The sequence below is a fragment of the Pinus tabuliformis genome, chromosome 7 (genome assembly GCF_031772625.1).
Source record: "Pinus tabuliformis cultivar Carrire ecotype Pingquan chromosome 7, CPIR1, whole genome shotgun sequence".
Classification (NCBI taxonomy): Eukaryota; Viridiplantae; Streptophyta; class Pinopsida; order Pinales; family Pinaceae; genus Pinus; species Pinus tabuliformis.
Genome location: NC_142293.1, coordinates 1,405,415,725 through 1,405,428,487, shown reverse-complemented (window position 1 = coordinate 1,405,428,487; position 12,763 = coordinate 1,405,415,725). Strand labels below are relative to the sequence as shown.

Here is a 12,763-nt window from a genome sequence, read left to right as displayed (position 1 = left end):
CCATTTTTTTTATTTCAGCTAATGATCTGTTTACATGTTTCTGTTTAAAGCATTATTACGTCACCTATTTACTCCACTGTTTTCTCTTTTTCTTCTGTGCTAGATTAAATCACCATCTCCTAATTTTTGTGTTGAAAGCCTACAAAACTCATTAGTCTTGACCCGTCAATTGAGATGTTATTCTTATAGATAACCCTTGATCAATATGAGCGTGTGGGCATACATTTCTGTATCCCATAGTCTCACTTCATATATCAAAAACACCTGCATGCTTGTCTAGTTATACAAAATCTTGCAATTTTCTTTCTCAGTTTAATTCTAAAGTATTATACACATATGAGCTAAAAGTTTTCAACAATGAGAATTACATAACAAAGAGAAATTAAATACAAAGGGTACATAGCTAATACAACCCACTCTCTTAAAATACATCTATTTACATTTATGCCAGAAAACTATAGGGTCTAAACCATTGTATTACCAACAAAAACTGTACAGTTGCCACAACCATACAACACTTAGTGGTTCCTTCATGTCAACTAAATCTACATTTATTTAAAGAAATATCCATACTAAGAACAGTACCATGATTATCCATGGTCATAAAATTGTACAGAACATAATCAAATCAAGTCCATTACAACAACAAAATTATGAAAATATAGGTACTTCTTTACCATAAAATTCAATAACCAAAAACCAAATTAATTTGGAAAGAATAATTTTCCACCTAACCTATAACTATTACTCCAAGTTCCCCCCGACTTGAGATCACTTTTCCTCCTAGAATCAACAACCTCTGTTGTCCCAGTGAAGGCATTTTATGCCTCACTTTCCCTAGCAGACTTTCTATAACAGCGTCCCATTTTTCTGCAGTCTGCTAATCCCCATAGCATAAGCTTTTCTTGAAAAGTATTCTTTTTCATCCTTTAAAGCCCATCTTTTTCTACTACGAAACTTTTCCACCCATTCCAGTGCTTTACCCCCGCATTGGGTGATTTTCTAGATTTTTCTCTACTAATTGAGTAAATCACATGGTTTTACTCCAAGGGATTTTCCTTTAGAGTGTTTTGGGAAAGTTTAGTATTTTTTTGTTTTTTTTAAATCCATCCTATGTATCCATGATTATGGATTAGGATAATGATCTCATTCGTCATTTCCAACTAATTCTTACCAATATCACATTTAATTATTTCAACTCAAATAAATACATCATCATAGTTTCTTTTTCCAAAAGCAAACTTGGTCAACATGCCATTATTACCAGTATTTCAGCTACCAATTATAATGTCTTAATTATTATAACTTCTGAAAAATAGGGATATTACAACGTTGTTGTTGTTAAAACCTCATGAGATAGATGTGGCTACATACGTACTCATGCACTTCCTTCCTACCCTCATGCAACACACATGAGTGTCCAAATTGGCTATCTGGACTCACAATTGTGGCTACTACTGCTACAAATCTATTGTGTCCAAATTGGCTATATGGACTCAAAAATATGGCTACTATTGTTGCAAATATATTTTTCTCCTCGGGTGTTGTTGTAAAATAACCTTTGCTATTGGAAATCACTTTTCTACTCTTCCTCTATCTCTTGAAAAATGGGATAAATTTCCTTCTTCATCCAACTATTGAGATTTCACTCTCTTACTATGTCTTGTGCTACCTAGTGTGTCTTGTCCCTTAGCCTGTCTTTCCTTTTGTACATTTGAGTTGTCACTAAATCCACAACCACAATCTCTAAAGTGGTTGATGGTTGAGAATATATCTAAACATCACTTGAGATGAATGATTGAGATTTATCTAATTCATTAGGGCTAATCACCTTTCCATTTCATTAGATTAAACTCAATTTTTTAATCAAAGAAAATTACTTAATAATTAAAATAATTGGTAATGTTTTAGATAATTTATATATGTCTAGACACTTGGACTTATGTGATTGAGTTACAAACATCAACAAATAGTACATGAAATATTTTAATATTTAATGATTTCACATCCATAAATAAATTGATAATATCATATAAAAATATATAAATGATATGTATAAAAATTAATTATAAATTAACGATAGTAAATATTAAAGACATTTATGATTGAGAAAATAATCTAAAGAAATTGGTTTTTTTTTTTTTTTTTTTTTAAATTCATGTCACTAATGTAGTGATGTAATATGCATTACATATATTATGCAATATTTACTACAATAATGGAGCCTACAAGAATCTACATATTTATTGTTAACATTTTTTTCTTATGTGAATCTAACTTTTCTATTAATTCATGTCATTGCTACATGATGGATATAATTTAACCAAAATACTTTTGGCCTCATTCCTATTGGACTTATTGGTGAGAAGATAATAGAAGAAGAACATAGTCAACAACAAAAGTAAATTAAGAGACCACACACAAATAGACCAAAAGTACCAAAAAGTCCTAAGAACTAAGATACATCCAATTTTCATCCCTAGTCTAAGAGGTTTCCTAAATCAAGATTATCCGTGTTGATGCTTGGTGGAAGGGGAGGATGAAAATCCTCATGAATATGTACATCTATGTGCTCCATTCATCCTTCCAAATGATCCAATCACTCATTAGTTCTTTTCTGTTCCCGACGCAAAGCTACCATACAGTCCATCGTTTTCCATTGATTGTGTTGAAGATCATGCATAAAGCCTATAATTTTATTCCACTTGTCATGGCAGTCTCATGTAAGTTGTTCCAGAAGCTGAATGAACTATTGAAGATGGCTTTCCAGGGTGTTGAAAGGAGGGGTAAATTCTATTCTTCCTGGAGAATGGATAACATGCTAATCTAATTCCTTGCCTAAGTCCCTCAGCTCCGCCCGATGTTTTGCTATAGATAATCTTGGTCTGCCAACCCTGCATGTGTGACCACATTCTCATTGAATAACACGTATTGTATCGCTTTAACTATACCAAACTAGCACCCAACACCGTGTGCTTTTATTCCTCTAAATTTTCCACTCCTTGCTAGTGTAGAAATAATAATGCAAGAAAGAAGGAGAGGGTTTTTTTTAACTTTTCTTCCCTTGATTGGATTTCCAACGCTAAAATGGCTACCACCCATGCCCAATCTGAAAGGAAATAGAAGTTTAATCCTACTCTCCCCCCTCTGATCCCAAAACAGTTGCAAAACCCCACCTAGATGAAAAGACAAAATTTATAAACAAATGGAGAGAAATAGTGATAGTCAATGCATAGGGGCTACAAATTCCAAGAATCATACCCACATAATTCGACCACCATACATGAAAGGGGTCTAGCCCTATCTTCACAATACCCTCTACAAATATAAGCATAATAGCTGAGGACCACACTACTACCTTGGTAGAACCTACATACCCTCTAATAGAGAACGTATGAAACAAATTGACAACCAGGAGGAGAAGAATTACCCAAGAATTTGAAAAAGATGAAAGCTTCAACAAAGATGCGTTGGTTGTTTGACACAAGTGTTGTCTCTCCCTTCGAACATTACAAGCTTCACCGAGTGGCTGTGCAAATATCCACGAGCCTGGTTCCCAAGTTGTGATGCTCTAAATTCTCACAAGGGAAAGGGCAGTAGCTCCCAAGCCAAGCAAAATTCCCTTTCTCCTTATCAAAGGTTTAAAGGCCAAGGATGGCAAAGGCAGAAGGGCACACTACCCATCCAATGCATTTGTTCCATCCGCCACCCTTACACCCATCACCAGGCACTACAAACAATGTTCTCAAGGGACACACCTAACTAATGTAGTTCCTAAATTTCCAAAATCATCTCTTATCACCGGTCCTGAGATACTTCCATGACACAATTCATTAATTAGAATGTGTGGGCAAAAAAACTAATGTCCTGCCTCATCCTTCATTCAGCTTGAATGTCACCCCATCAAGGAAATATTAACAATATTTTTAAATAAAAACTTTATATATTTCCAATTGCATATATTATGTGTTAAAGATGATGAAATGTGATGAAGTGGAAATAGTGTCTTTCCACATTTTCTTTCACCCATAAAATAATATCAAGTAATGAATATCACTTAAGAATAAGAAAAAAAAAACAGTATCTATTGAGTGTTTTTTTTCTCGACTCAAGAAAATAGAAAACCCAATGGATCGATTGGTTGAATAATTTTCTAGACAAAAACTCCTCTGATAAAATGTTACACACATAAGACTAGCACAACCACATTAAAAATATTAATGTGGTTGATATAGTCAAAGGCTTCATTTGTATATAAATGTGTAACAATAAAAATAATAATACAAAAAAACTGTTACAATAAAAATATTATTATTTTCATTATAATTAATAATAATTATTTCTATATAGTAATTATATCTTTATAATAATAATTATTTAATATTAAATGTTACTTGTTATTATTTAATTTTAAATTATGTAATATAAATATGAATCCTTAGATTAATAAACCCAAAGAACAAATATTATAAACCAAAGGGGTTAATGCTAAAACCCCAAGGGAATAATATTAACCCAAGGGAATAATACTAAAAACCCAAAGGAATATAAACTCTAGTGTTTTTAGTATTAACCCCTTCAGTATATTAAATTCTCTCGGGTTTATAATATCAATCCCTTTGATATATTAAATGGAGTCGTTTACAGAGGTGGAGGAACTGCCCGGACGGTCAAAAGTGGCCGGAATCCAAGCAAATAAAATTCAAAAAATCTTGTAGAGGTAGTGTTTAAATCATGTTTTTGATGGTGGAAATGGATTCAACACCGTCAAAAACTTCTAGGGCACCTAAAATTATGAAATTTAACAACGTTTACTTGGATTTATAAAAATCCTTGCTAGATTTTTTCAAAATATGACTGGAATTTCCATAACTTTGGCAAAAGAGCATAATCATTAGACTACGACATATTAAATTCCCTTAGGTTTATTAATCTAAGTGTTTATATTCCGAGAGTATAGTATTATTCATAGAGTTTCTAATTAATATTAATTCCTATGGTTTAATATTATTCTTTGTGGTTTAATTCCTTGAGTTTTTAGTATTAATATTAATTTTTTGGGTTTTAGTATTAAACCCAAGAGATTATAAACCTAACGAAATAAAATTAAACTCAAAGAATTAATATTATAAATCCAAGATATATAAAGCCATAGTTGACCATTGTCCAACGTCATATTATAACAATGAATGTCTCAAAATGAAAATCAAACATTATCAACTATATTTATTTTGAACCCAATTACACAAATAAAATTAGATGCCACTAATTTGAATTATACATCTTTATCTTCACCCGGATTAAGTTTTTTATTATAGCAAGTTTTGACGTAACGTTCTCCATTTCTTTGACCTAATTGGAGACGAGATAACAGAAGTTGTTGAGGAGTCAAGATCGAAAGGAGATATTTATAGACCATTTAATTCAACATTCATTGCTCTCATCCCGAAAAAGAATGAGCCTGAAAGTTTTGAAGATTTTAGACCAATTTCTTTATGCAATTGTATTTATAAGATTATTTCAAAGGTTATAGCCCTCAGATTAGCTCCAATATTATCAAGAAACATTTCTATGGAACAATTTGGGTTCCTGGATGGCAGACAAATTCATGAAGCAATTGGGGTTGCTCAGGAGGTAATTCATAGCATCAAATTAGAGAAAAAGAAAGGAGCTGTTCTTAAAATAGACCTCTCCAAAGCATTCGACAGGATTAGCTGGCTCTACCTTCGAATGCTTCTTACTCATGTGGGTTTCAACTACTCATTCGTTAGTTGGATCATGGGATGCATTACAAATGTCAGCTTTGCAGTTTTAATCAATGGCGCTGCCTCTTCCTTCTTCACTAGCCAGAGAGGCCTCAGACAAGGGTGTCCTTTATCACCCTTACTGTTTCTCCTTGTGGCCGAAGGTCTCAGCAGGTTGATCCAAAAAGCAAGAAGTGAGGACAAGGTTAAAGGTATAGAGGTAGCTATAAATCTCTTCATCACCCATCTTCTTTTCGTTGATGATATCTTGATCTTTACAAATGGAAATTACAGCGAATTAAAGGAGATAAAGAGTATTTTTGATCTTTTTCTAAAAGCTTCTGGAATGCAGATTAATACTGTAAAATCACAAGTCTGTCTGGCAGATGTGGACAGAAGGGAAAGGAGCCTCCTTGCTGAGTTATTTCCTTATCCTACACAATCTTTGGACGTTCCTTTCAAATACTTGGGGTTCTGGCTAAAGCCTGCTGCTTACAGGAAATCTGATTGGAACTGGATTATAGCAAAAATCGAAGCCAGAATCTCACACTGGAGCTACAGATGGCTCTCCAGAGCTGGTAAGCTAACTCTCATCAAATCTGTTTTGCTAGCCATCCCGGTTTACTGGGCTGCCTTAACTTGGATTCCTAAAGGAGTTATGGAGCAAATCAGAAGGATATGTTGCAGATTTCTTTGGGCTGGTTCAAAGGACTTCTCCGGGTTACCGTGGGTGGCTTGGGACAAAGTGGCCAGATCAAAAGAGTGGGGAGGTTGGGGGATCAAAAGACTCCCCGAGTTCAGTTCCTCGTTAGCTGCAAAGTCTGGATGGAGGCTTATCACCATAGAAAACCTATGGACAAGGGTGATTAAAAGGAAGTATATCGACCCTATGCCCTTGGAAGATTGGATCCGGAGCCAGAATAAGAAGACAAAAAACTCTTCGGTAATTTGGAAGGCCACTGTGGATGCTTTTCCTGTAATTGAACAAGGTCTAGCCTGGAAAGTGGGAGATGGCAGAAACATCAGGATTGGTAGAGACCCTTGGATTGGGTGCAATGAAGATTATGCCTTATCTCCAGGGCTCCTTCGTCATCTCGAGGCTATCAACATTATCTCATTAAATCAAATAGCAAGAGCGGGACAACCCTCCATCTGGGGCCAGGTATGGAAAAATGATGAAGATCTAGGGCTAAATATTAGATGGAAGAATGAATGGTCAATCTTCATCAAAGAATTAAAACGATCCAATGTTAGGTTAAAGGAGGAACCTGATCGGTTAATGTGGGCTCACAGCAAATCGGGGAATTACACACCTAAGGAGGGATACTCTTACCTATTAGGTAAGATAGGTTGGGGAGATCCGGATTGGTGGTCAAAAGCTTTATGGAAACTCAAAAGCCCTGCAAAAGCTAAACTCTTCTTGTGGTGCATTCTAAAACAGAAGGCCCCAACATGGGAAATCCTTCAAACCAGATTTTTAGCTGGGCCAGGGCGTTGCCCTCTGTGCAAGATAAATGAGGAATCTTTAAATCATCTTTTCACCAGCTGCCCCTTCTCTCAAAAGATCTGGGAGGAGGTCACTGGGCTCCTCAAGGTTATTGCACTCTGGGGAAATGCGCCGCTGGTCGAATCTTGGAGAAATTGGTGGAATACTTATTCAGAAGGGAACTTGAGAAATCTGCCGGTCATCTTTTGCTGGGGAGTGTGGCTCGCGAGAAATAAGAGCTTGTTCCAAGATCTAATCACTCCTCCCACAGTTATTGCCTCAAATATTGCAGCCATATACCTCTCTCTGCCTCCCCCTGAAGAAAAAAAATCCAGATCAAAGCTAAACCTTATCACAATTCAGGAGGATATCCCTAGTGGCTTTTTTGACGGAGCTTCACAAAACAATCGGGCCGGCGCAGGCATGAGTATACACATCAACCCAGATCATACACTAAAAGCATCAGTTGGGCTGGGCCCAGGAACAAATAATTTCGCAGAACTCTCCTCTTTACGCCTCCTCCTCTGCTGGCTTCTTCATAAAAACATCACCACAATACAGTTATTTGGGGACTCTCTAAATGTTATAAACTGGATCAACGGTTTAGCTGCTTGCCAAAATCAAATCTTAATGAGAATTGTTGAAGAGATCTTATATCTGAAGTCCCTCTTTAACAGGTTTTCATTATGTCACATCTACAGGGAAAGGAACGAAGAAGCCGATCAGTTATCTAAGGCAGGTCTTCTACAGGATCCGGACAGCTGGGCGATAGAAGAAATATTACAGGGACAGTCCTTCAGATCTGTCCTGCCTCCTTATGATCAGTAGCATCTCCTCCAGCATTTTTGTTTCCGCTTTTTGTCTTCGGCTCATTATTAGTTTTTGCTTTATCACGCTGTATATATTTCTTTGTATATTGATTTCCTTTTGCTGCTCCATATACTACCGGCTGTTAGTTCACAGTTTCCAGACTCTTACTATTTTTGTATAAACTCAGGGCTGATGGATACTATTTTATATGACTGTAATGGAGTTGTTTTCCATAATGGAGACTCCAGAATATGTTGTTTCTTTTCCCGATGTATTTGGTTCTACATCCTCCTCTTTGGAGGAAGACTCTCTCTGGCTACCTTCAGTTAAAAAGCTCCCTGCGGGTCGAGCTGTGACAGCTTCTTTAAGCCCTGCGTGGCTTAAGCAAAATTGGATCAAAACTTTTTCTCTTATAATAAAAAGTTGCTTTTTTCCGCGGAAAAAAAAAGTTTTGACGTAACGTTATTTTAAATTTGGAAAACATAATTTTAATTAATAATCACTAAATTATCTAAATGGTAAGGAAATGATCCCTATTAATTAAGATATCGTGATTTGAGCTCCCCCTAAATGGGGAAAAAATTACTTATAATAATTAAGTTTCCTTGAACCTTTGGTGATTGAACCTCTCACATTTTTTTGAATGGCGTTGTCCATCGTGGCTCAATAATTTCGTTAAAATGATAGTTTTATTTTAAGAATCTGGCAATAAAAATTTCAATTTTTTTTATTGCTACTGTGATTAGATCACCTTTTTTAATAGTTGAAATAGATTAAAAGTTTAATAGTTGAAATAGATTAAAAACCATCGAAAACCTTAGAAACCAAAATCCTAATTTTGTTTCTAATCCTAATTTTCCCAATTCTCTAAACAAAAGTGTAGCCTCGTTAGCCTACTCTCTTTTGAATTCTCAGCGCAATTTCTGCGGGACCAGTACAGTGTCATTTGTAAAATATAATAATTCTATGGGCTTTTTAATAGGCACGACTTTCTTCGATTGAATTCTATGTGCTAGCAAGGTGTCAGATACTTTGGAGGTGGGCAGGTTTCAAGAGAGTTGTTTGTCTAATCGATGATTTACACGTTTCCAGCTAAATAGAAGATTATATTCGTATGAATTTGTTTGTTATATGGGTTTCCATAGAATCTATTTTTGGATTTGTGAATTAAAAAAAATAATAATAATTTTTTAAATTATATATATATTTTATAGGGAGATCATCAATTTTATTTTAGAAAATTAAAAGTATTTTTTTGTTTTAACTAGCTTAAAGAAGAAAATTAATATAGCCAAGATTAGAACGAACTCTCATGAGCTTGATAGTGAAACCATGGGTTGGGCAGTTCCTAAAACATCATGGATGGAAAGGATCTGCCATCTCTGTGAGAATATGAATATCGATGATGAAAATCACTTCCTCTTAGAGTGCCCCGCGAACAACCACATTAGATCTCAGTTTGATAATTTTTGTTGCAATACTGACTTTCTTCCTAGCATTTTACGATGTCAAAATTATAGTGAGCTCAGGAGGTTTCTCTCCAAGCTTTTTGAGTATAGGAATAAAATCTTAAATCAAACTAAATAATTCGTTTTTTTAGGTCCGATAGACCAAAGTTGGGTCTCAGTGAGTGTTAACCATCATCATTATTTTTACTTATTATAATTAAAAATAAATTTAAATATTTTTCTAATTATATATATATATATATATATATATATATATATATATATATATAGATATAGATATAGATATAGATATAGATATAGATATATATATATATATAATAAAAGGTTGTTAAATTTTAATAGGTATTTATATTATGATATATATTATATTGTAAAGATTAAATAAATGAGTAAATTATATTTTTATTTTAATTAAAATTAGGTAGAAATGTTTAAAAAGTTAAGTTTAAATTGTTTAAGATGTAAAATTCTACTGTCTGGTTGTTTTTCAAGGTGTTGAATCCATCTATGGATTCAAAATGTATTTTAGGTAAAGGAAAATAACATTTTTGTTTGAAAACTCTAGTGTCTGGGTGTTTTTCAAGGTGTTGAATCCATTTATGGATTCAAAAAATGTATTTTAGGTAACAAAAAATAATATTTTTGTTTGAAATTTTATTATCAATGAAAAAGACTATTTCGTTTATAAGTTACACTTCTCCTTTTATTATTATTATTATTATTATTATTAAAAAATTAAGGTATAAATTAAACATCTATACATTTAAAGAAATATGTAAAATGATTCTTAACTATGGAGATTTATCTCCACTCTACTATGGAAATTTTTAATCTTAAATAGGCTTTGTTACAATATCGTGGGAAAAATTAAGGCTTATCAATACCGCATGCTAAAAATACTATAATTCATTTCATATCAAACTTGTTCATGACATTTTTTTAATTAATTAATTTCATTAAAAGAACAAAAATAGCATAACTACTTTTGAAATAAATCTCCACTTCTTCATTTGTGACTATTAATAAACATATTATAGAATATTTATGAAAATTAAATTAAAATTCTAGAATTTATATTTCAAAATAATCACTACTATGCCATAATTAAATAAAAACAAAACAAAATTTAAAATCTAATTATTCTATATTTTTGTTTAACCCATTTAATAAGCCCACCCTACAAAAATATAAAATTTTAGAATAAAAATAAACTAAAATGAAGGTTTTTGTATAAACGGGAGTTATCTTGACTTGATAGATGAAGTAGTTCAGTTCCCTGGGAAAAGGGTACATTTCAATTCTCCTCAATGATTATTGAAAAATTGTGATTGAAACTTTGTGAAAAGGGTACATTTCAATTCTCCTCAATGATTATTGAAAAATTGTGATTGAAACTTTGAAATGACAGGTGAGCAGTTGAAACTATAACTACATAGTTGCAACATGTATGTTAATTTCAACATGTATGTTAGTTGCAACATGTGGTTAGATTACCTTTTCTAATACCTTTTCTACTCTAAAAATTAGATTAAAAATTTAATAGTAGAAATGGATTAAAAACCATCGAAAACCTTAGAAACCAAAATCCTAATTTTCCCAATTTTCTAAACAAAAGTGTAGCCTCGTTAGCCTACTCTCTTTTGAATTCTCAGCGCAATTTCTGCGGGACCAGTACAGTGTCATTTGTAAAATATAATAATTCTATGGGCTTTTTAATAGGCACGACTTTCTTCGATTGAATTCTATGTGCTAGCAAGGTGTCAGATAATTTGGAGGTGGGCAGGTTTTAAGAGAGTTGTTTGTCTAATCGATGATTTACACGTTTCCAGCTAAATAGAAGATTATATTCGTATGAATTTGTTTGTTATATGGGTTTCCATAGAATCTATTTTTGGATTTGTGAATTAAAAAAAATAATAATAATTTTTTAAATTATATATATATTTTATAAGGAGGTTATCAATTTTATTTTAGAAAATTAAAAGTATTTTTTTGTTTTAACTAATTTAAAGAAGAAAATTAATAAGGAGTTTAGATTTCTGTGATCCATAACATTGTTTAGATAATCTTCGGCAAAATCACATAACCAATTTTTTGTCGATGCGTTTCGAACCAACCAGTGTGGTTCATCGTCAGGACAAGTTGAAGAACCAATCCGGCTTAGCTTGATTAAATAGAGTGTGCAGAGACTCCAACAGCTAGAATGGTAACGGCTAATTTTGACCTAAAGATCCTGGTCAAACCCCTAAAATAGTTAATTAATATTTCTCGAAATAGGTAAATAAAGTCATTCATTTGTTAATTAAAAATAGATAAATTATTATTATTCTCTTAAATATTAAGAGAATTCATAGTATAATATTAATATTTTAACTCTAATGGTCATTAATAAAGTATCTATATTAAATAATCTATATTTAATAATACAAGTAAAAGGTAATCAATTATTTTTAGAATATAGTTACCTAGGTAATTGAGTAAAAATTATTCAATTGTCCTTGGTAAGTTAGATTTTCATTATTTTGCTTTTTTAGATTATATCATATTTATTATTTAAATATAATGGTCCATTAACATAATAATAATATATGTTTATTAATAATCTATATCTAATTTATAATCCCAAACAAATTGTTAAATCAATATTTTTCCTAGAATTTAGTCACATTAGGTAGATACCATAGTATATAGGGTTGTTAAAGCCAAGTCTATTAATAATAGAGTAACTAATATTATTGGTATATCCTAATTTATTCTATAAACCTAATTAAATAATTAATATTAGTTCAATATTTATTAATCCCAATAAATTATTAAAGGTAACTAAGACCTTAGGTAAATATATTAGTACTTACACGATAAATATCAAAATTTAGGGTTGATAAAGTCAATGGTATATCAAAATTTATCAATATTAATTCAATATCAAAGTTATCTAAAAAAACAAAATAATGAAAATCTAACTTACCAAGGACAATTGAATAATTTTTACTCAATTACCTAGGTAACTATATTCTAAAAATAATTGATTACCTTTTACTTGTATTATTAAATATAGATTATTTAATATAGATATTTTATTAATGACCATTAGAGTTAAAATATTAATATTATACTATGAATTCTCTTAATATTTAAGAGAATAATAATAATTTATCTATTTTTAATTATCAAATGAATGTCTTTATTTACCTATTTCGAGAAATATTAATTAACTATTTTAGGGGTTTGACCAGGATCTTTAGGTCAAAATT

At 32.1% G+C, this 12,763-nt stretch overlaps 1 protein-coding gene across 1 annotated transcript; it reads left to right on the top strand.

Annotated features, from left to right (window-relative positions):
* Positions 1-5,778: 5,778 nt before the first annotated feature.
* On the top strand, positions 5,779-8,058 carry LOC149252908 (uncharacterized). The gene has a single exon (XM_089454308.1). It carries the CDS (start codon positions 5,779-5,781, stop codon positions 8,056-8,058), a length of 2,280 nt encoding a protein of 759 aa, XP_089310434.1.
* Positions 8,059-12,763: the final 4,705 nt, after the last annotated feature.

Bases quoted from the DNA above. Each gene is read 5' to 3' on its own strand.
- LOC149252908 (XM_089454308.1), top strand. From the start codon at position 5,779: ATGGGATGCATTACAAATGTCAGCTTTGCAGTTTTAATCAATGGCGCT.